The following is a 26037-nucleotide window of genomic DNA, read 5'->3' as shown; positions in this document are numbered from 1 at the left end:
CGTTAATGTGGATGGTTTGATTTTTTTTTATTTGTTTTTGATATCAATCTATAAATTGGAATTGAAAATGTTAAACCCTAACCCACGGTTTCTGTTTTGATTGTGTTTTTATTTTATTTTGTGTAACTGTTTATGATCCCCGGTCCCAACCTGTTCGCAGTACCTAAAGGAACCTAGTAAAAATAAGCAAAAAAATAAAAATAAAAAAGTTAAAAATGAGTAATAATAACTAATTTCGAAATAATCATTATATATATTTAATATATCTATGACCTAAATGTTCACTACTTCTCTACAAAAATCTGAAAATATCGAAATCTTTGCAAAAAATCTTTGGACAAATTTTAGGAATTTTTCAAAAACCATTAACCAGAGTGACATTGATATGATTTAAATTTCGTCGCCGTCGTGTTAACTTGTCGTACGTGCATTTTTGGCCAGATTGAGTTAAGAACACCATTTTGTGCAGCTCACAATGCCTCACCTTTTGACCTTCACAGATCCTCAAAATTGATGTAAGTGCGACAACTGGCTAAAGGGATTTCAGGTCAGAATACGTTTGACGCACGTACAAGTTAGACTACCGTAAACATTTGTAATTACAACTCGAGACTCCAGCAACCAACTTCAACCAAACTTCGGGACATTGCACATAATGGTCAGCCAAACAAAACGTGGTTGTTATTGTTTACATTGCGTGCATTCGTTTTTGTTTATTCGAGGTCAAACATTAAAAAGCGTTTTTTCTCGGAACGTCGATGTGGCGGGTGCGACAAGACACAGTAGACATAGCACGACGACGTTGATTTGTTTTTCAATGATTACACTGACTTACAAAAATTGACAAAAATGGCTGTGCAGGCTCAACTCGAGGAGAAGCATGAAGTTTGAGGTCCCCAAAAACACGTACACTTTGAACTTAAAAAAACAGGGCAGAATGGTTTTCTCAAAAGAATTTATTTAAAGTAAATAAATGATTTGTATAAAACAATATTTCAAAATATGTTTTATGAACATTTTATGTGACAAACTCTGAAATTATTTTTTCAAATCGATCATTTCGTCAGAATTTTTTGATTGTGTAAGCACACATTTCCAACTCCGGATTCTTTACTTTAAGACCCGGGCTGCAAAATCATTTATTTACTTAAAATAAGTTTAATCTTTAGAACATTAATATCTTATAAGAAATCGGATTGAATTATGTTGAATACAATCTAGTTTGATTTCTCATAAACGTTTTCATAAACTTGCATGCAAGATTTAAGAGGTTGTGATTTTGTACGGAATACCATTCTGTTAAATTATTGTTTTTTTTTATTACAATACAAATTCACACCTGATCTGAGAGCACATCTGAAATATTGTATAAAACAATATTTCAAAATATGTTTTATGAACATTTTATGTGACAAACTCTGAAATTATTTTTTCAAATCGATCATTTCGTCAGAATTTTTTGATTGTGTAGCACACATTTCCAACTCCGGATTCTTTACTTTAAGACCCGGGCTGCAAAATCATTTATTTACTTTAAATAAGTTTAATCTTTAGAACATTAATATCTTATAAGAAATCGGATTGAATTATGTTGAATACAATCTAGTTTGATTTCTCATAAATGTTTTCATAAACTTGCATGCAAGATTTAAGAGGTTGTGATTTTGTACGGAATACCATTCTGTTAAATTATTGTTTTTTTTTATTACAATACAAATTCACACCTGATCTGAGAGCATTCTACACATTTAAAAATAATTTGAAAGGTTTTTTTTTTGTGTTTTTATTTCTTATTAGGCCGTTGCAAATATTTTTCAAAGTTCATGTCGCCCCCCCCCTTCAAAATTGGTCTGAAAATTCAGGGGGCAAATAAAATATTTTTCCAAAAAAACTACAAAATTTACATGCAAATAAAAGTCTAAACAACTGAAAACAATTAAAAATGCATTTTTCTGCATTGATAATCATATTAAGCATGTTTGGGCTTGTTTGAAAATGCTTTGAATTTTTATGAAATTCCAATGTACAGCACCGCAAAAAATATTTTTCGCAAAAAATAAAATTTTCGTCAATATTTAGAAATTTTAGAAACTAATGATAGCAAAACAACTGGACAGGAGTATAATGAATTTTAAATCACTTTTTTCATTGAAATGTTGAAACCATGCCTCGTTTTTTAAATTTTTAGATTTTTTGCCCCCTCGACTTTGGTCAGAGTCAAAGGACCAAAACCAAATCAAACCATCCACATTAACGACCCCCGGGTCTTTTGTGGGCTCTATTACAAGTTTCTGCTCGAACCTTGGAGTCCGAAGGCTTGAATGGGGAGGGCACCCAAACCTCTTTTTACTCCAAGGAACCTTCCACCCCAGTGTTTGAACTGACGACCTTCGGATTGCGAGTCCAACCGCCGCCAGCGATTCCACCGGAGTAGGCTTGGTTTGCTGTGTTGTTTGTACTTATGGCATGGAAACGACTCCTACACCTGGAATGACTTAACGGCCTAACAACCAAGGCCGGGACCGACATTTTACTTCCTCATCCGATGGAAGGTTGCAGCAGATGGGAATCGAACCCAGACTCATCCGCTTACAAAGCGGACAGCGTAACCATTCGGCCACGCACTGCCAGTCAAAGGACATAAACTTCAAAAAATGTTGGCATCGGCCTAAGTTAAAATAAAACCCTGGCATATTTTTGAATAAGTGGAATTTAGCCAGAAAAGATGTAGTTTTACACATTTTTGGAAGAAATATTACACATTTCTATTCTGACTTTTAAGTTCTACTTATTCCCATTCCCATTCCCATCATCCCCCCCCATATCAATGTTACCCCTGATGACGGTATTTATTTTTCATCGTGTTTTGTTTTTTTTATTGTTACATTACAACATACCACAGTTTCCGATTTCTGACATTTGGCCATTTGGCAAGAGAGGCTCGGTCTTTTCGAATAACGCGTAAGATTTTTTTTTTTGATTTTTTCAGTGTTCAAATGCAAATTTTGTTAATTAAGATTCTATTGAGAACATGGAATAAAAGTTAAAACTGATTGTGCAATGTGCAAATTGCAACAATGTTTCACACCACGTGCAACGCGATTTATTCCCCCCCCCCCCCCCCCATAGTTGCTCACGACACAACTCCAAAAATCGTTGCAATTCCTTTCCACACGCCACGTGCAGCATAATTCAATTCAAAAATAAAACTTCTTTCCATTCCAACGGTCGTTGCCAAGCTCCGTTACATCGCACAACGGCGTGTTACAGGAATGCTGTCTACAGGCGCTACGGAAGGAACCACCAGCTTCGCAGCTGAGTTTTGTTTATAGTCGAATAACAAGAGACAAGCTTTCGTCCAGTGGTGCCACGTGCACACACGTGCCCCAAACGCATGTGGTTGGCGTTCGTTGGTATTGGTGGCCAAGGATGGTGCTCTCCAAGGCAACCGCGGTGGCGTCGCGAGGTTTCCTTGCGAATTCCTTCCAAGTTGCGTACGGGCTTCTTGGGTGGGGTTACGTTGGTATTGGTGGCTCCTTTGGGTGGACGGGTTCCTTGGGGGGCCATGTGTGACGTGCCCGTTGACGACCCTGTCAGACTGCTACGAGACGCCGAGTTGGACGGTTCAGGTTTTGCGCGGTTCTCCCCACAGTGGTTACACTGCTCTGGACCCGGTTGGCTGGAAGGTATCCCCTGGAAGGATAGTGCCGTCTCGTTTCTGTGGACCTGAAGAAGTTGGGGGGTCCTACTCGCGTAGTCGCGGTTGTACATAAGGAACGGAATCGACGTAACACAGTACATAAGAGCCGTGAGGATTCCGTGAGGTGCCGTGATTTTGGTTGTTACATAAGGACCGCGTCCATTGACTGCAGCAGGCAGCTCCGGCAGTAGTGTTGTGGGGGCAGCAGAGGCAGTAGTAGTTGTGTGGAAGAACAAGGAGCGGGACTGGGCCAGCAGAACCCGTCCGAAGGAACAGAAACATAATAATCACATGACACGAAGCACTGGGTAGTGTTCGGTCTAGTGGTGGTGGTCAAGAAAAAGGAGTTCAAGTAGCGGGCCGAAAGTGTGTTAATGAGATGTTCGCGCGGACCTACCATGAGCAGTTCTCGACGGCAGTGTGGCCATTTCAGTAGAGATTGTGCAAGAGAATGGTCGTGTTCGTCGACTTTTCCTTCCAGAACCCAAAGGATTGGGGGAAGAAAATCAGCACAGCAGTTAAGTGTGTTGAGAAATTGATTTTTGCTGCTGCAAAGTTGTTTTGTAAATAGTGTCTGTAAATAGTTCCAGTTGAAAACAATCTTCGTAGATCAGTGCCGCGTGGATTTGGCAAACTCAGAGCCCTTTAAGGATAGCTGTGTTGTGCCGTGTGGGTTGTTGGAAGCATCGATTTTTCATGTGCCGTGGATTGATTTTTACTGCAACCTAGAAAACAAAAAAACGGGAAAACAACCGAAAACTCAGTTTTCCCTGAGTGGATTCGCGCAATGGAAGCAATACCGATGATGTCCTCCGACAGTGTAGATAGTTATGGTCACCTCGAGGAAGCATGGTGAAAGTGACCTGCCGTAAAGATAACCGGTGCTAGAGGAAGAATCGTTCACAAGAACTATGGATAAGTCGAAGAAGCCCCCGCCAACGGCGGGTGGCACCGCAGGAGGAACCGGTGCTCCGGGTGGCAAGAAACCCGGCGGACCCGGAGCGGCTGGCAAGGGGCCACCGAAAAGCCGACCAGTGATAGTGACGCACCGGGAGCCACCACCAAGGCAGAAGCGGATTCCGGTGCTGGTGCGGCCGCCTCAGGCAGCACCAAGGAGGACGCCACTTCCGCTGGTGCAAATGGCGACAAAAAAACGGATAAGGCTGACCCTGAGCAACCGTCGCAGCCATCGAAGCCCGGCAGTGCCGGGGCGACGGTCCGCGACGGTGCCCAGAAAGTGCTTACCCTGGCCATGAAGAGCGAGTGGGCTCCCGTTGAAGCTGTGCTGAAAGGCTTGGAGAAGGCGGTGGCGGCCGGCGGTGACGATGCCAACCTGACCCCGCTCGCAGGGGTGATGGATCCGGTGAGTGGCGGGGCGGGGAATCACGGGACAATCGCTGTAGATATAGAAGATGATGTTTGAAAATAGCGGGTTATAAAGGACGATTTCCATGTCAATTCACCTGAATTAATTGACGTTGAAACTTAGTACAAAAGAGCACAGAGGCATCGATATTTGAAATCCTAGCAATGCAATTTCAAGAGAAACTCATATTTTAAAATTATTATCAGTTCGTCCATACCATTTTGGCAGCTGTCCACAGCAAAGGCTATAAAAATGTCAAAAATCTGTATCCATCTGGATCCATTTGGTGTCTTTGACCGTGTTGTAGCTATTGCTTAGGACTTGTAGGAAAAAGTGAAAAATCTTGAAAAATATTCGCACAAAAAAAAACGGATTACACAAAATAACCATTTTTGAATAATACAATTTTAGGATATGTTTTGGATAACAAAGAATGACATCTTTTGAGATATAAGACCAGTTAGTCAAAATTCAACATGCAGTGTTGCCAATTTTACGATTTTGGTTTAATTTTTATCATATCAAATGTTTGTGTGCACGATGTCCAAATTTATGTAAAGAACTTTTCGATTGGAATTTTGATTTAATATCTTAAACTAGAGTCATGAATTCTGACCAACTTTTGACCTCTGAAAAGTTGGCATTTTTGTCATTTAACGGTGCACATCAACCATATTCATCATCTAAGCTACTTTTTCAATTCACAATTCGTGAAATTTTATAATCAAATTATTGCAGGATTGAGTGTGTTAGTTCAACAATTTTGGAATAAGAAGACAACAACTTCCTTGGTTGCTGTGTACCCTTAACGCTTTCAGGCCTGATACGACCCAAAAATGAAAAAGCCCATAACATGCCTTTAATTTTCGTATGGTCTGGTTAAAAAATATTTATTTCATGTTCAAATGAAAGGGTTAAACATTTATAACAAAACCGAAATAAAAGTTTATGCAACAAGTTGCAAAAAGAGGATTTTTTCAGCACGAGTCGTACATTTATCCAACGAGGTTCACCGAGTTGGATAAATACGAAGAGTGCTGAAAAAATCAAGTTTTACAACGAGTTCCATACAACATTTTTTGCAATTCCAAAAAAAACACACTGAGTGAAATTTTATGTCAAATTTTCATGTATTTTGTCAATAAATCGTTTAAATCAAAAAATGTTGAAAAGTGTTACTTTTCGAAACAAGAACTTTTCAGCATTTATTTGGAAAAGTGTTGCTATTCGATTCTGTTATTTTTGGTACAGAAAAGTAGGATTTTTTCAGCACGAGTCGTACATTTATCCAACGAGGTTCACCGAGTGGGATAAATACGAAGAGTGCTGAAAAAATCAAGTTTTACAACGAGTTCCATACAACATTTTTTGCAATTCCAAAAAAAACACACTGAGTGAAATTTTATGTCAAATTTTCATGTATTTTGTCAATAAATCGTTTAAATCAAAAAATGTTGAAAAGTGTTACTTTTCGAAACAAGAACTTTTCAGCATTTATTTGGAAAAGTGTTGCTATTCGATTCTGTTATTTTTGGTACAGAAAAGTAGGCTATTTCGTCGTTCAAGAATGACAGGAAAAGTAAGCAGTTTCCCGACGAAATTGCAAAAACGGTTATTTTGCGTAATTAATTGTTTAGAAAAAAGCCATATTAGTAGTTTCACCCCTTCTTTCTACGAAAAACATTCAAATTCGAAATGGACTCTTTCTGATCATGCTTTAACCTGGCGAAGCTGTTTATATTATTTGCAAGAATCCAAAATTTCAGCAAAATCAGACTACCCTTATTTTGTGACACCGCCTCAAAGTTTCGCGATTTTTGTCAATTTAAAAAAAAAAATCACTGTTTTAAAATTGACATATCTTGGAAACAAAACTCGACCACAATACTTTGAGAAAATTCCAATTTAATTTCAATTTACAGAAGACACATCTTTTTATCTTGTTGGGTAAATTGAAATCTTTTAAGATAATAAATTTTGAATTAAAACTAAAATTACCTGGCCCTAGAAAACTGAAACTCTCGAGTAATAATTGATGTTTCAAATTGCGTCTTAAAAAAAACCTGATCATTAAAACAAAATCATATCAGACATGTTTATGAAAAGTCTTTAAAATTTCATTCTGTTGTAGAAAAGAAAAGTTTCTGGAAATTATCAGAAATTTTCAATTTATTATAAAAATTAATGGGATCTGCTAAAAATACCCATATTTATTTCTTCATCCTTATTTAAAAAAAGAGATTATAGAGACATGAGATCTCTCATTCACTTATAAATATCGGTGGTAGCATTTTTGTTGGTTCAATTTTTTATGATGATGAGCTAATTAAGCGAATTTTCAAATCAAAACAAATTATTCCAGAAGTGGTTTTTGGTTCAAAAAGACAACAACTTTTGTTATTAGTCCTTATGGTTGAGAGTAACATTTTAAGGTAGTCTATGTAGACAAAATAAGATTAATTCCTGGAGCTTACTCCTATTATACAAACGTACAAAAATACCCCTCGTATATCAGCCAAGTTCATTGACCGCGCCAGGTTTTCTGCATTGCAAATCACTCAACTAACCGTTTTAGCATTACAATCGTAAGGTCCTACCCCACCACCATTGCATTGCATTTGAGGTCGATCCTTTTTTCGCCCTTTTTGCACATTTATGCAACACTGCTGGCGGCCAATGTTGAGACACCGGTTGGGGACGGTTTTGCACCACTGAAAATCCTTGCGATTTGACCGCCACGGTTGCATAATACTGCATGCTGTTCTTATGCAACGTGCATTTGTAGTCCGGTGACCACATTAGCCATTCAAAGGTAGCGAGTATTTAAAAGCAAAACACACGAACGACACTCAGCATATCTTGAAATACTGCATCGAAATTTTGATTCATTGGCCAGTGTTGCCAGCAAAGGCAAGTGCATGACGAAGGACACTTAGCAGAACCTAGCAGTTGCCACTTGACCAGCACAAACCGCTTGGAACGCGGCTTCGGGAAAGGAGTTGTGCGAAAAAGTGGGGCAAAATTTATGCCACTTCGTGTGGCCACATAGGCATGGAAACCTCCCTGTCAGTGGGGTTTTCTACGGGTGACGTTTCTTGTCACGCACATTACACACACACGTGTTGTGCCTTGGCACGTTGCCTGGAAAAGTACACAGTCAGATAAATGTAAAGGAACATGTTCTTTTTTTTTTACAAATTCTGATGTTTTCTTTCTTTTTAAAATATCACATATGTATGAAAGCACAAGTGCAACTTTTTTAATTAGTTTTACAGACAAGTTTTTTTTTCAGAAAAAAATGTTTAATAGTGTAGTGTAATGGTCTCACGCAAGTTCGGCTATATTGAGTCATGATACTTTAATTGAGAGTCTTGCTTTTGTTCAAACTGTTGCATGATTATTGAAAACAGTATTTGAAATTCTTTTTTGCATTTCCCTTGTAACACTTCAAACAGAAGCGAATAGAAAACTTTTCCAAATAAATACATGGACATTTGACTTACAACTCCATTCAAGGGTTTTTTTTTTCAGAATTACTAAAAATGATGTATGAAAACTCGTTGCAAAACTTGATTTTTTCAGCACTCATAATATTTATCAAACTTGAAGAACCTTGTTGGATAAACGTGCGACCCGTACTAGAAAAACCTTTTGTTTTGCAATAGAAGATTCTCGTCTATTTATCGAACTCGGTAAACCTCGTTGGTTAAATGTACGGATCGTACCATACAACATTTTTTGCAATTCCAATACACCCTTGAATAGATTTTTAGGTCAATTGTCTATGTGTTCAGTCAATTCATCGATAAAATCAAAACAATATTGAAAAGCATAACTTTTCGACATAAGTTCTGAAAAGTTCAACTTTTCATCACCCATTTCAAATAGAACTTTTCAGCACTTGTGTCTAAAATTTAATTTAAATGTGTATTACTTTTCTATTCTTCTCTATTTAGTAGAGAAAATTTGGCCTTTTGTCATGCGATAATGTCAGGAAAAGTTGTTAGTTTCACAACGGAATTACAAAAAAATGTTCTTTTTGCAACTTGTTTCATAAACTACTTATATATTCCAAAATAGTTTTTTTCTGATATACACCCAAAACCTTTTTATGATTATCATCCTACTTTTTATGATTTGAAATTATTGTCGACTCCAAAAATTATTTAATGTTTTCCAGTTGCTTTTTGCATCTTGATTATTAAACAATGGCTTCGAGTATTTGAAATTAAATCTTAATTTTTCATTCATCGCTTGTCGCAAGCTTGTGTTAGCAAAGGCTGCTGTTTAAATTATGCTGAATTTGCATATCGTTTAAAGTTCCGCATTGTTTGTGAGTCACACGCGTGCCACAGTTACCCACTTTCAAACAATTAGAATAAATTATTGTGGCTCGTTTACTGAGTTCTTTTATTTGAGTTATAAATTGTATTTACTTAATTATTTGATTTCTTAATTTTGATAAAGATTTACAATTATGATACAAATGTGCTAAGGGTTTGAGAATGATTAAGAAAAAATTAATAGTTTATACGAAATTAATTGAAGGATTTTTTCATTTTTATTTTCTTAAACCTGAGCGCAAGGGGTTTCCAGCATCGTGTCAGACTGGTCACTAATCCGGAATTACTTGGAACTTGAGGAACTAATTTTGTAATTCCGGATTTATTGAGGAATTCCAGAGTAATCCTGGTAATTCATTATAATCCCAGTTATGCTGGTAATTCCATGATTCTTTTTTTGTGAAAACATACTTCAGAAAATAATAATATAATAAAAAAATAACTGTTAAAAAGATAATTTAGATAAACTTTTTATGAATCTATTTATTGCCTATTAATTTTCATGCAAGAAACCAAGGTTATAGCTACGGGATCATTCGGATTTTGAGTTAGTAATTCAGTTATTCCAGTATTATTCCACAATTCTGCAGTAATTCCTGTAATTCTAGAATTACCTGGTAATTCCTTAGTAATTCGTGTAATTCCATAGTTACTCAGTAATTCGTGTATTTCCCATTGATTCAAGTAACTACTAGCAATTTTTTAAAGGGAAATTTTGCTTTTGCTTGATGCCTTAATGGTTGTAAGAAGTACAGAGCGGATTCGGAATGTCCGCTAATTTGGATGCTCTCTAATTCGAATGTATTCGGATGAAAAAGCACTCAAACGTCAAAATCAGTTGTCAAACTGATGTTGATATTTACTCCATTATTCGATGATTTCCATGTAGGGTGTCCAATTTTCCCGGGTTTTAAGTTTTCCGGAAAACGAAAAAATATTTGTATTCCCGGGAAATTTTTGAAAAAGTCATAAAATCAATGTTTTCTTTGTATTTGTTATGTTTTTCATGATTTAAAATCATACTTTTAGTTCAATACCCAAAAAAAAAATCAAACCATCCACATTAACGACCCCCGGGTCTTTTGTGGTCTCTATTGCAAGTTTCTGCTCGAACCTAGGAGTCCGAAGGCTTGAATGGGGAGAGCACCCAAACCTCTTTTTACTCCAAGGAACCTTCCACCCCAGTGTTTGGACTGACGACCTTTGGATTGCGAGTCCAACCGCCGCCAGCGATTCCACCGTAGTAGGTTTTGGTTTGGTGTGTTGTTTGTACTTATGGCATGGAGACGACTTCTATACCTGGAATGACTTAACGGCCTAACAATCAAGGCCGGGACCGACATTTTACTTCCTCATCCGATGGAAGGTTGCAGCTGATGGGAATCGAACCCAGAATCATCCGCTTACAAAGCGGACAGCGTAATCATTCGGCCACGCACTGCCACCAGCTCAATACTATTAATATCAATATAAACAAAGATAGCAGTTTCAGACAGTCTCAACGAATTTTTGTTGTTCTCTGTTGTGCATTGAAATTTGTTTGCACCACATTTCTTATTCAAATTAAATAAGTATCTTCAAAATATTTATTTTTAGTTCATTTCTATATGTTATGACTCAAACAGCTTGAAAAATTGATTTAAGATGTCTAGAAAACAAAAATAATAACAAATAAAATGGTACCAATTTATGTAAAATTTTAGAAAAGATTAAACTTACAAATTGTGTAATTCCGGGAATTCCCCGTACAACATATAAAAATTCTCGAGATTTGGGAAATACCGGTTTTAAAAAAAAATCCTGGCACAAAATTCCCGGGATAGATGCACTATTGCCAAGCACGTGGTTTTGTGCGTTTGACAGCTGTCAGTCGATCCAATTCCAAAGACTTTTCTCAATATACTGGAAGCTAGGCAGTAATTCCAAATTATTTTTATAAATTTTAGCAATTCTGCAAAGTAATCCGTGACATATTGCCAGTTATCCTGGTAATTACATTTAGACTGATCAGTAACCCATGAGCATTGCATGAGCAGTTCCTCAAAGCTTTGTGAGATTTAGATTTTCATACAAAACCTTATTTTGAACTTGTTCAAAGATAAGAATTTCGAAATGCTTGAAAAAAAAATGAAAGCTAACAATAGTCTTTCATTAAAAATATGCATCTGATACCTCGTTTTGAGAATGGTCTTCAACTTTTCTTTCAACATAAACATTGAAAAATATTTGCAACGACGTAATAAATTTATGTTTGAGTTGATGTTTTTAAACATTTGTTTAAAGAAAATAATCGGTAACAAATAATAAAAATTAAAAATTTATTTAAATGATCGTTTGAAAAATTATTATATTTATAATTGATTGTAATTTTCCGAAAAGTTAAAACAATCAGCTTACTGCCCCGTTATTAAAGGGGGGGGGGGCTACCAGTGGTCATCACGATTGCACGGAAAGATGGTGTGCCCGAGGCTAGTTAGCAATAAATCAAGCAAATTGCGAATGCTAAATTTAGCGCAAATTATGTTTACTTGTTTAACGGTGGTCTGGCACGAGCCCTTCGAGTTGAAGTGTGTTTGTTGGTCGCCACGTGGTGAGGTGGTTTCAAAGAAGAGGAATCCCGACCTCAAGGACGACTTGGCTTATCGTGAAACAATCTTTTCACGATTAGTTTCTTATACTTATTGCCCTGAAAGGGGGTAAATTAACACAAAGAAAGCATATCAACTCAGTTCTGACTGTTGCACAGTGCGTTTCTACTAAACAAATCTACAGCAGAAATCTGCAAATGTCGTTAAAATGCGATTACTGCAGGAAAACTCATTTTCAGCATTTGAATAGAACTGCAATCGGCAAACAAAGGAAACCCACCATCCAACTCAAGATTCCTTGGTCAGCAAAGGTTTCCCAGAACGCGGTCCTATAACCTTTCAAGTTGACGATAAAAGCTGCACCCTTCTGGTGGAAAAATCTGATGCCACGGTGCAGTGCTCATAATTTCCCGATGAGGTCATACCTGCTAGTGCCACTAGCTTCAAATGTCACTGCAATTCATTTTTTTCGCATGCCTAGAATGTTGAGGCCAGGAATTGGAGTTATGGCGATAAGCTGGGGGGAAAATGTCAATTTGTGGGTGGTCAGAAGTCGTCTTTCCTGCAGCAGATGTATAAAATTAGAAAAGGCTACGACAAATGTCGTGGCACAGCAAAAAAAAAGGACGACTATTTTGCATTATTCATATTTTGTGACGTTATCTACTACATTAGAGGACCAACAACACTAACGAAATCAAATTTAAAATAGGCTCAAACGATTGCTGCTAGCAACAGTGTCATCGGCTTCGTAACATTAGTATGCAAATTTAGAACTAATTTAAGTGGTACTCTACAACCGAGCTGCTTCCTACATAGTGGCTTGTGACTAATCATATTTTGAGCGTAGTTTAGAAAATCTTGAAAATAGCCGAGTGTGGGTAGAGTAGTTTGATACAAAAAACGTCTCCAAGGCCTCTACTATTTTGATTTCTATAGCAAAATAAAGTATTGCTGCCAAAAGTCAGAATGGTTTACGGTTGACCATGTTTTACACAATAATATGAAATATTTGTTTGGTTCCGTTTGGAAGTTAACAAAACAACTATAAAAGTAAATCAATTTCTTAACTTGAAACATTTAAAGCTCTAGAAACTAGAGTACAATTTAGTCACGTAGCCTAGTCGGTAACGCGGTAAGCGGTAGATCGGGGTTCAAATCCCGGCTTGGACCAACACAACTAGCGATTGTTTCTCTTCAGGATTCGATTGCTTAGTAAAGGGATGCCTCGTCACAAGCTGGACGACACCTTAGGAAGGCAATTTATGGAATGTTGCCGCTGAATCTGCTTTGTAAATGCCGGCCCGATACTCTTCAAGAGTGTTCTCCTCAGGAACTGGGAAAAATTTACTTAACTTTACTGTGACTTTGTGTTGAATTTGCAGGGTAAGTTTTTTCGGTATGTAAATAATCGTCATGAATCGTCGATTAGACTGTTAACCACAATCGCTCGCCCTATTCCATGAAATTAACGTCACAATACGACATTTAGTGTGCCTTCTCATTTTTATCAATAACCGTGTCCAATCCCGAAGAAAGCAATTTGTTTAATTGTCGCCGACGACCTGAAAGCTTAAACGCTACTGGTAGAAACCCGTTCAAAGTCCAAAATCTGGAAGAGGGGACGACGAAGCCTTTCGGTCATCAGGCCATGTTGCATGTCACGCTGGTCGAAGATTGGCGAAAAAAAAACTCCACTTCCTTTTGGCCACCATCACAAGGTGCTGTTGCTGACCACGCCAAGTCGAGCCGGGTCGAAGGCCAGATTTAGGCCAACCGATAGGCGGAATGGCAACTCGTATGAAAACCGTCTTCCTTCCTTCCGACCCTGCAGGGGCTATGAACGGTTGAGGCCTTAGGCTTAGCTCAACTAGGGGTGCGACCAACTAACGAAGGAAGCGATTAGTGCTAGTTTTTAAAATCTCATCTAGTCAAACAAAATGTGTTTCGCCAACCGTGTCCTTACGTGTGTCGAATAAAGGGTAAGAGTCCTTGTTTTGGCCGTAAATTATTACGTCTTCTTAAATTAATCAACATATTCTGTATGAGCACAACTCGAGTATTAGACAAACTATATTTTCTCATAATTTCGCTACCGGATAGCGTTCATTGGTTAAGTCCAATATCTGACCGTTACGTTTAAGTATAACCTTTCTTGATAGTAATTTTCTTCATCGTTTTCTTTCTTTTCCCCAAACAATGCTGTTTTTCGCAGGCCACCGGAATGACACCACTAATGTATGCCGTCAAGGATAACCGGACACCAATCTTAGATAGGCTTATAGAACTTGGATCTGATGTCGGAGCTAGAAATAACGTAAGTATTACCGGACGGTTGAAAACCTTTGTTTGGACATGCGATTTGCGATAATGTTTCATGGTTGTTTGATAAAAAAATATCTGCTTCTTACAACATTTCACAACAAAAAAAAGGTTGCAAAATGGCAAACCGGATTTGACTACAAATTCAGACTGAAATGAACCTCAACCTCCAAGTCAAACCTAATCAAAAAAGTTTTCCAATAAACCTGTTACACCGCACAATCATCTGATGCCATCGCCACTTTTGGTTCAAGAAGGGAAACCTTGAAAATTCACAGCCAAAGCAGAACGGCCAAAACACAACGGAAAGTGTTTCAAGATCTCCATAAAATTAAAATCAGTCAAGAGCACCCTCCGCACACACACTCCTGCTAATCAATGGCCAAAAAAAGTAGAAAAAGGGGAGCTGTAGTGTTTCCCCCCAAAAACCACCCACACGGAGCTCGAACCTGAACTACATACGAAAACGGTCGGTCAAACCGGCATCGCGATTAAGCGCGGCTATTTCCTTTTCAAACGACTTCTTCGTCTGCGTCTGCTGCTAGAGATTGGTGGAGGGAAACCCCGTTGACAGGTCAGGGGAAAAACTAGTGATAAAGAAAAGTGCCCAACAAAAGGTTATTTTCATCGAATTTTAGTATTGGCGTTGATTAGCATTGCGGTAAAGTTCAACGACAGCTCGTCGGGATCGAGACTGGAGAGACGAATATAATAAGTATATGGAACTTGTTTTAGTTAAGTTGGCTATCAAAGCCTGGAATTGCCACAAATTGTGAAATATAACTTTTAACTTTTGAATTTTAACTTTTCCTGCGTTTTGAAAAATCAAAACTTATTTCCATCGTGATATTTTCTGATCTTTTCAAATAATAATTTGCATTGTTAAACTTTTTGCAAAAATAACCAGACTTGAAAATCAACCCTTTTAACATTGTTTGCCTGCATTACTCGAGAACTTAATAAAGCTCGAAACAAAAATTAAATCTGGATAAAATCCGTTTAGCCGAAGTAAAAAAAAAACAAATTATATTTTTGATCAACATATCACCGCACATATTTTTACTAAGATTTTGCTTTGATTCTGAGTTGAATCACTTTTTAGCAATTCTCTGAGATTTCGGTAATTCAATTTTTTTGTATTTTTAAATCCATCTGAAACTTTTTTGGTGCCTTCGGTATGCCCCATGAAGCCATTTTGCCTCATCAGTTTGTCCATATAATTTTCCATACAAATTTGGCAGCTGTCCATACAAAAAAGATTAATGGGTAATTCTCCGCCAACTCACACAGCAGTTGCCCCGACCCCTCTTCGATTTGCGTGAAACTTTGTCCTAAGGGGTAACTTTTGTCCCTGATCACGAATCCGAGGTCCGTTTTTTGATATCTCGTGACGGAGGGGCGGTACGATCCCTTCCATTTTTGAACATGCGAAAAAAGAGGTGTTTTTCAATAATTTGCAGCCTGAAACGGTGATGAGATAGAAATTTGGTGTCAAAGGTACTTTTATGTATAATTAGACGCCCGATTTGAAGGCGTACTCAGAATTCCGAAAAAAAGTATTTTTCATCGAAAAAAAACACTAAAAAAGTTTTAAAAATTCTCCCATTTTCCGTTACTCGACTGTAAAAAATTTTGGAACATGTCATTTTATGGGAAATTTAATGCATTTTTCGAATCTACATTGACCCAGGAGGGTCATTTTTTCATTTAGAACAAAATTTTTCATTTAAAAATTTCGTGTTTTTTCTAACTTTGCAGGGTTATTTTTTAGAGTGTAACAATATTCTACAAAAGTGTAGAGCAGACAAATACAAAAATTTTGATATATAGACATAAGGGGTTTGCTTATAAACATCACGAGTTATCGCGATTTTACGAAAAAAGTTTTGAAAAAGTTAGTCGTCATCGATCATGGCCGTTCATGGTCACCCGCGACAGACACGGACGACGAAACAAAAAGAAACGCAAAAAGTAACTTTTTCAAAACTTTTTTTTCGTAAAATCGCGATAACTCGTGATGTTTATGAGCAAACCACTTATGTCTATATATCAAAATTTTTGTAATTGTTTGCTCTACAGCTTTGTAGAACATTGTTACACTCTAAAAAATAACCCTGCAAAGTTAAAAAAACACGAAATTTTAAAATGAAAAATTTTGTTCTAAATGAAAAAATGACCCTCCTGGGTCAATGTAGATTCGAAAAGTACATTAAATTTCCCATAAAATGACATGTTCCAAAATTTTTTACAGTCGAGTAACGGGAAATGGGAGAATTTTTAAAACTTTTTTAGTGTTTTTTTCAATGAAAAATACGTTTTTTCGGAATTCTGAGTACGCCATCAAATCGGGCGTCTAATTTTACATAAAAGTACCTTTGACACCAAATTTCTATCTCATCACCGTTTCAGGCTGCAAATAATTGAAAAACACCTCTTTTTTCGCATGTTCAAAAATGGAAGGGGTCGTACCGTCCCTCCGTCACGAGATATCAAAGAACGGACCTCGGATTCGTGATCAGGGACAAAAGTTACCCCTTAGGACAAAGTTTCACGCAAATCGAAGAGGGGTCGGGGCAACTTTTCCCGATTTCGTGTGAGTTGGTAGAGAATTACCCTAATGACAATTCAAAAAACTGTATCTTTTGAAGGAATTTTTTGATCGATTTGGTGTCTTCGGCAAAGTTGTTTGTATGGATATGGACCACACTGAAAAAATATACCGAAGACACCAAATCGATCAAAAAATTCCTTCATGAGATGCAGATTTTTGAATTTTCATAAATCATTTTTGTATGCACAGCTGCCAAATTTGTATGGAAAATTATATGGACAAACTAATGATGCAAAATGGCTTCTTTGGGCAATCCAAAGGCACTTTAAAGTTTCTGCCGGATAAAAAATACAATAATAAAATAAATAAAAAAAGACATTTTTCGTAGAGAATTGCTCTTGTTTGACCGATGTTCGACCATTTTACTATTAATCAATTTTAAAAATACTTTTAATTTTCATCTGCACAGCCTATAAATGCTCTCAACTTAAAAACATTGAGAATTCAGTTTATTTTTAGAGAAAATGCACATCAGTGCCCTGGAGGTCATGACGGAGGGTAACACCAATTTCAAACTATCGTGAGTTAGTTATTAAATAAGACTTATTTGTTAATAAAAAATAAATTCAAATGTAATTATTTTCAAAATTTTTATTTTTATATAAATGCTGAAAATGCTAAATATAATTCTGTTTTGAAATGAAAGTGTGAATTTTAATATTTAAATACAATTCAAAGAAACATTTTACAAACATTTAAATTTTTAACTTTGGAAATTCGCCCGTGATTTGCTGAGATATTTGCATTAGAAAATGGGGAGCTGTTTGGTTGAGACTTAAAAAGCTAATTTTTCTGATTTTTTCAGGAAGAATCTTCATTGTTTTACAAATTTTATGGAAATTTTCTGAATATTTCAAGAAATCATATTTTCAGAAAAGTCACTTATGGGTACTAACGTGAAAAACTTAGAGTTTTTAGTTAAAATCAAAACTTGGTGGCTTTACCTCAAAAACGGCGCACTTTATCAAAATTTTCATTTAAGTTCTTTCCAAATGGAAATTTGATTTTATATTGAAATAATATTATGATGGATTTCTATTTTTTCGATGAACTCAATTGAAAAAGATCATAACTCGGCAGCAAGATTTGTATGAATACTATGGGTCAGACAATTTGAAAATTTATAAAAATATGGATTTTGGAAAAAAATATTTAATGTTCAGTTTTGTTTCCGTGAAGATTTTTTTCTGAATAGTTAATAGAGCGATTCTCTACCAAAATCGGAAATGGATTTTATTTGTATTTTTTGATTCGGCTCAAACTTTGTGGGGGCCTTCCCTATGACCAAATAAACTATTTTGTGTGATTGGTGCATCCATACAAGTCTCCATACAATTTTGGCTGTTGTCCATACAAAAATGGTATGTAAATATTCAAACAGCTGTAACTTTTGAGTGAATTTTCTGATCAATTTGGTGTCTTCGGCAAAGTTGTAGGTATTATTGAGGACTTTTGAGAAAAATATAGGTACACGGAAAAAAAAAATTTTTATCAACTTTTTTTTCACTAAAACTCAGTTTCCCAAAATACGTATTTTTTTATTTTCGAGATTTTTTGATATGTTTTAGGGGATAAAAATCCGCAACTTTTGAGCCATAGAGAAACATGGTCAAAAAATCTGCCGCCGAGTTATGAATTTTTGAAAAAATAGTGATTTTTGGAAAAAATCGAAGTTTCATGCAAAAACAAGTTTGACATTATTTTTTAATGCAAAATTGAATTTGCAATCGAAAAATACTTTACAGATTTTTTGATAAAGGGCTCCATTTTCAAGATATAGCCACCGAAAGTTTGATTTTAGCGAAATATTTGCAGTTTTTTGATTTTTAAAAATAGTGACCATGAGTGACCATTTCTAAAAATATTTTTTTTTTTGAAAAGTTCAGAAAAAATTTCTATAAAATTGTCTAGGAGACATTGAAGATTGGACCTCGGATTGCTGAGATAGAGCCGCTTTAAGAAAAAGAAACACGAAAATTGAAGTTTTCTTAATCTCACCAAAATAACCCATCATTTTCTAATGACGATATCTCAGCAACTAATGGTCCGATTATCAATGTTAATACATGAAAAATTCGTGAAATTTACCGATATTTTCGAAAAAAATATTTTGAATTTTTTTAAATCAAGACTAGCATTTTAAATGGGCGTAATATTCAATGTTTGTGGGAAAAGTTTAAGTCAAATAAAAAAATACAAAAAATAAAAATGGTCGAAATCGGCCGATTTCGTAGAGAGTTGCTCAATAACTACAATCGAAGTCACACAAACGATCAGAAAATTTATCCTTCAGATTCAGATTTTCGAATATTTACGTACCATTTTGCTTAAATTCTTTAAAAATGATTTGAAAAAATTGGCAACAATGGCAAAACATTCTTCAATTTTGACATCATTTTAACTTCAGTATTATTAAGCAAAGAATAATCTCAATCCGTGTTATTACTTTCAACCCGAAAATCGCGGCAGGACGAAAGTCGATGTTGGTTTCAACCCAGCAGCAGCAGCAGCAGCAGGGGAAAAGCTGTTTTTGGCCGCAGGCCGTGACCCCGTTTTACATTTCGGCGTGAACTACATACCTTCACGAATGCTCAACCAGCAGTGATTGTTGTCCAAGTCACCACTCTTGCGGGGGGTAGTTAAGTTTTCCATGTAATAATCACCCTTTCCTTCCACCTTGCTTGACCACCCCCTTCTTTGTCGTTCCCAACTCATAAGGTTGTTTGACAGTTTGTGTGTGCTCAAGATCTAGATTTCTTGCGATTTTTGTTTTGCTTTCGCAGGATCTGCGGGCTTCACAAATACAACAAAAAGATTTTCTATATACAACCGAAAATTTGTTGGAGCAACATTGGAAAACGAATTCCCTGTGAGGTGGTTGTGAGGAAAAGCGACCCGTCAGATTCAACACCTGGGACGCCAGCCGAGACGTGGCCGCCACGTGGTCTGGCGACGATTTTCGCGCGGTTCCTCATTAGCATACACCAAAAGGCTTTTGTTTTTGTATTACCGCCCGGAGTTTTGTTATCTTGGGCCTACTTTTGGTGGTACTTTGAGACAGACGCACTTTTTGGTAACATAATTTGGGCGGTGAATTATGGTGCCGGGTATTAGTGTGATTTAGTTGAGGTTGGCCTGGGTTTTCTGTGGAAATGGATTAGGACCTAACGATGTTCCGGAATGATGATGTCGAAGTGGCTTATTTTTTAATGATTTTTTATCACGTAACAATTATCTGGCGTTTTAAATAGATTTTTTTACTACCCGGCATCATAATTACTTTTCCCCACCTTACTGAGGAGAGGCTATCATATAACTCGAAAAATTAACTTCTTGATTAGACCTCGTAAACCAACCTTTACATATACATGTAAATAGTTTTTTGAACAGGTCCTATAAGCTATTGTCTTTCATGTGTTTATAGGACCTATTAAAAAAACTCAAGATATCTACTCAGGATCAAATTCTGAGCAAATGTTTATGTGTGTCACTCGATTATGTATCTATATTTAAACATGATTGCAAATTTTCTCAAAAAGTTTGGTAAAGTAATTTATCACAAAAAGTGTGAATTTAAAAGTTTTTAAAATAGAACAATTAGAGAATTGTTTAATTTAACCTAATCCTATAATTTTTAGGTTGTGATTTTTCGGCTTCAGTCACATAACGTCATGATTCGAAATCCGGACACTTAGTAGCATATCATTTTTGTTATAGCTGACAAAACATCATGTAATAAGTTGGAAATAAAGAAATATCATCAGGATGTAGTATTAACAGTCAGTTAGAAAATGCATGCAAAATAGGTCTTTTCTAACAATTTTTTATCAGAATTTTAAAATTAAAATGGCTTGTTGTGCTTCGAATCCCGCACACTGATAAATGCTGATTCGAAATCCGGACACTTTTGCTTCGAATTCCGGACACTCGATTTAACTTATTAATCGCACAAATTTCGACTGAAATGTTAGTGAATGGCATTCTTTAGGTCTCAAATAAGCTGTTAACATCAAAACAATCGATATTTATATAAAAATTTGCTAGAATTTAAGGAAATCAAAACCATAAATTTCTGCTTTGCCTTCCCGGTGCTTCGAACGCCTATTTCAAGTGAAATGTTTCGCATTTTTGGTAAACATATAATTTAATTGTATTTAATTACTTTGGCAAACTTTAAATGAAAGTTGATGTTGGAATTCATCAAATAACACAGTTTTGACATTCATAATGCGAACTTATATCCAAATAATTGATAAAACAAGATGAAGTGTTCGGGTTTCGAAGCGTCTGGGAATTCGAATCATGACGTTAGCAGTAAAAAAATAGTTTTAATTTTCGACGCTTCGGCAATTTTATTGCTCTTTTCAAGGATTCTAAAAAATATTGTTATACTGTTTTACTTACAAAAACAGTTTGTTTTCTTATTATTTTTTGGGTTTTGGGTAAATTGGTAACTGTCTTTTATTATGGCTTTATGACTGAAAACCGAATAACCACAACCCAAAATTATAGAGCAACAGTCAAGAGCATAACTACTGAACCTAATTCTATCGCTAGACGAAGGATATACCTAACAGAAATCTTCAAAAGATATTTTCCTTCCAACTCAAGTTCCTAACAATGTGAAACTTTCCATGTAGTTTTTGAAACAACTATTACTTTTTGTGTGCCTGTTCAATGATATCGTTTGATTACCTCAATTAAGACTGAAAAGTGACATTACACCAGAAAACTGGTAAAACACATTTTTACCATGATTTTTTTTATTAAGTTTCTATCAAATTGTCATAAAGCAATATGTTTATCATGGTAATATTACACCTGGGAATGGATACATCTTTCATTTCAGAAAAAAGTATGTAATTTTCCATCTAAAATATGTAAATTTATTACTTTTTTATTATAATGCATCATAAAAGAGGTAATATTAAACCTTCCATTTTTTTACTCTGTAGGTTTCAGAATTTTTGCATCTTTTATGAAGTTTTTTCTGACTCCAACCTTAGCATTCTAAAGTTTATTTTCCTCGAAAAGACCTTAATGCGAATCTGACTCCTTGGAATTCCGATTTCAGTTCGGCAAAATGTACTTGACTCCAAAACTCACTTTTGATGGCTCGAGGAAAAAAGATTTTTTTAAAATCAACATTTTGAAGGTGTGTTTTGAAGATTTGATTGTTCGGAAGATTTAAAAATCAAAATTGCACTGTGTAGATAGCCCATTTTGAGACGTTTTTCTGTATTTTGAAAAAGCAATTTTTCCTTCAACATTATTGTGGCTACAATATCGAAACCAAACAATCAGGATTTTATTCATACGTTTTGAAAGTTATTACACAATTTCTTGATTTTTTTTGAAAATTTAACAAAACTACGCATTTTTCAAAAAAAGCTCAAAATTTCTGTTTTTTTACATTTCGGAAGTAACATTTTTTCTGAAAATACTAAATGTTTTTACAAAACTTAGTATTTTTGAAAAAAAATACTCAAAATTTTATTTGCTTCAATATGGGTATCAAATGATCGAGATTTTTCATAAATTTCAAAAGTTTTAACAAAATTTGTTAAAAATACTAAAATTTTCACAAAACTATGTATTTACACCCAAAATTCCGAGTCGAGAGAATCGTTATCTCAAAATTTATTGAGGGCTCAGAGCCAAAATCGAGAGAATAATTTTATCAACTCACACCACCATAACAAATGAGTTCATTAGTTAATTGATACAATAAATCTCCAACAAGTGTCATACATCGACATTTGACCACTCCTTAGCCACCAAACTGTGTTGGCCGAGGCAGTAATGTCCTTGGGTTAGTATTTCAAAGGTCTACGGTTCGATTTCCGTAGTCGACACTTTGAGTTTTTTGTGTTGACGGATGAACTTTTTTTTGCAAATGAACCTCGAGAGGATAATTCTTTCGCCCATCTCGAGCTGTGTTCTCTGTGTCCGTAAATGGTACCACTATTCTTTCGTCTCGAGGCCATTATTCTCTCGGACAACCGTTGCCCAGTTTTGGGTGTACCTAAAAAAACTCAAAATTTCTGTCTTTACAATACGGGTATCAAATGTTCGAGATTTTTTGATGGGTAATTCTCTACCAACTCACACGAAATCGGGAAAAGTTGCCTCGACCCCTCTTCGATTTGCGTGAAACTTTGTCCTAAGGGGTGCAAAATTACCTAAACTTTCCTAAAAAAATACTTTCAAACGCACACGATTGAGTTTTAGGGGTTAAAAATTCGAAAAACTTGCCAAAAAATGGTCAAAATCATAACTTTTTCAAAACACATGTTTGGAAAGTTCTGATAACTCGTGAAGAATACATGCAAACCCCTTATGTCCATAAATCAAAATTTTTGTTTTTGTCTGCTCTACAACTTTGTAGAACATTGTTACACTCTAAAATGTAACCCTGCAAAGTTAGAAAAAACACGTAATTTTTAAATGAAAAATTTTGTTCTAAATGAAAAAATGACCCTTCTGGGTTATTTCAGATTTGAAAAGTACATTAAATTTCCCATTAAATGACATGCCTCACGATTTTTGACAGTTGAGTAACGGGAAGTGGCAGCGATTTTAAAACTATTTTTTGACTTTTTTTGATGAAAAAAACGTTTTTTTTTCGGAATTTTGAGTACGCCATCAAATCGGGCGTCTAATTTTACACAAAAGTCCCTTTGACACCAAATTTCTATCTCTTCACCGTTGCGAGCTACAAATTACTGAAAAACGTGTCTTAGTAAAAAACCAGAAAAATGAAAGGGGTCGTACCGCCCCACCGTCATGAGATATCGAAAAATGAACCTCAGATTCGTGATCAGGAACCAAAATAACCCCTTAGAGCAAAGTTTTACGCAAATCGAAGAGGGGTCGGGGCAACTGCTGTGTGAGTTGGCGGAGAATAGGGGTATCAAATGTTTGCGATTTTTTGATACATTTCCAAAGTTTTTATTTTTTTTAAATACTCAACATTTTCACAAAACTATTTTTTTCTATTTTTTTGAATATTTTCAAATTTTAAGTTTCAAAAATATTGTTATAACTTTCGAAATGTATTAGAGGTGGGCAAAAAAAGAGCGACCCGCTCAAAGAGCCGGTTCACTGAAAAGAGCGAACGAACCGTGGCTCACAAAAAAAGAACCGCGGTTCTTTTTTAAACTCCGGTCTTTTGAAAGAACCGTTTCAACATGGCATGATTTTTGTTATAAATAGAATTTATTGAATTTTCAAAAACTGTAGCATTAAAAAGTTCATTTCTTGCAGCAATAAACGCAATTTTAAAATTAATAGCGATTTTCCAATTCCATTTTTTTCGGATTAAAAAGTTCATCAATACTTCAATATTTTCAAAACTAATGATTGCAATACAACTGGGGATGTGTAAAAAGCATTTTAAAACTCATTGTTCATTAAAATGTTCAAACCATGGCTTGTTATATTTTTTATGCGACTTTGACCAAAGTTGCGGGACATAAACTTCGAAAAATATTGGTTACGGCCTAAGTTATAAAAGTCCAATGTGAAATAATTTATAAAATCACACGATTTAAAAAAAAAACCCTTTTCATCCAAATTTTGAAAAAGAGCGAAAGAGCCGTTCAAAAGAGCGGCTCTTTTTAAAGAGCGAACGAAAATGAGCGGCTCCTAAAAAAGAGCGATTTTGCCCACCTCTAAAATGTATGAAAAACTTTACTTGATCCACCTTTAGAGTGTTGGTGCCTTCCTCGCATATTTTTATCAAAATATCTGAGATCCGGCCTCAAAAAAAGTTTATTAAAAACATTAAAGTACTTATAATTTTTGATAGGTTTGTCAGATCTTCAATCTTTTGTGCTTGTTGAAAATTTCGTTTGATTACCTATCCAACGATGAGTCGCATGATAGATCCGGACAACTTTTTCATCAAAATATTTGAGATCCGGCCTCAAAAAGTGTACAAATAACACTTAAGTGCTCATAACTTTTGATGGGGTTGTCAGATCTTCAATCTTCTTACAAAAACCACCCTTTTTACCAGGGCTGTGGAGTCGGAGTCGGAGCCGGAGTCGGTGGAGTCGGGTCTTTTTGGGAAGCCTGATGTCGGAGTCGGAGTCGGAGTCGTAAAAACTCGAACAGCTGAAGTCGGAGTCGGAGCCGGAGTCGGCTAAATTTTATTAGCGGGAGTCGGAGGCGGAGTCGGAGTCGAAGTTATCTTAAATTCAACATGTTGAATTATGTTTATTTTTTTATTTTTAAGTATTTGCTATAAAACAGATTAATTTACAGAACTTCTTATATTTTTATTTTTTTTTCCAAAAGGCTGCGTTGCCATTTTTATTTTTTTTAGAGATCACTAAATGATAACCTGTTAATCAGCTCTTACCCAAGAATGTAGTATCATCATAACTCAAAAAAAAAAAAAACAATATTGGTTTTGTAGTCAGAAATATTTAATTGATTTTTGACTGCATCCTTTTGCCAATATTTATGTACCCTTTTAACTCAAATTTGACCAAATTAAATCAAGTTCTTTCTGAAAAAAGTACACACACAGTCATTTTATACCACGATAGTGAATGTCTTGGTGGTTTTAAGAAAATCAATGTTCAGGAAAAAAGTTACGAGGTATATCAAAAATATAAATAATAAATAACTATTTATGGAAATCGAAAACAAAAAAATCACTGACCGGATAACTCTTCCAATAAATATTCAACGATTATAGCAATCTATTACTTGGAACTCAACATGCGCATTTTGTTTAAAACTTTGTACAAAAAATTAAAATTGTCTGAGAATGTTGATCCTTAGGCAAACTATTTTGATATTGTTGCAAATTATCGTTGAACAAATCTCAAGATTTCAGGATAGGACAGGATTTCAAGATAGAAAAATATCCGTGATCTAGAAAATATTTATCCTGTGGATTTTTGTTTTTATCCAATTCTAAGTTTTGCCTTCCTCACCTTACTGAGGAAAGGCTATAAAATCACTCGAAAAATGAACTTCTAAATTTGACCTCGTAGACTCACCTTCACGTATACCTATCGACTCAGAATCAAATTCTGAGCAAATGTCTGTGTGTGTGTGTGTGTGTGTAGGGATGTGGGTCTGTGCACCAAAAA

General features: G+C 35.7%; 1 protein-coding gene across 1 annotated transcript in view; it reads left to right on the top strand.

Moving 5' to 3' along the window:
- Nucleotides 1–3611: 3611 nt before the first annotated feature.
- Nucleotides 3612–26037, top strand: part of LOC6031275 (serine/threonine-protein phosphatase 6 regulatory ankyrin repeat subunit B) — a 105582-nt gene continuing 83156 nt past the window's right edge. The window contains 3 exon segments of the mRNA XM_038252714.1: nucleotides 3612–4728; nucleotides 4731–5063; nucleotides 14213–14314. Coding sequence (XP_038108642.1) covers nucleotides 4612–4728; nucleotides 4731–5063; nucleotides 14213–14314 — 552 coding nt within the window. The 5' untranslated portion in view covers nucleotides 3612–4611.

Source organism: Culex quinquefasciatus, chromosome 2, assembly GCF_015732765.1.
Source record: "Culex quinquefasciatus strain JHB chromosome 2, VPISU_Cqui_1.0_pri_paternal, whole genome shotgun sequence".
NCBI lineage: Eukaryota > Metazoa > Arthropoda > Insecta > Diptera > Culicidae > Culex > Culex quinquefasciatus.
The sequence above is the reverse complement of the archived record's forward strand: the minus strand, read 5'-3'. Positions and strand labels throughout refer to the sequence as shown.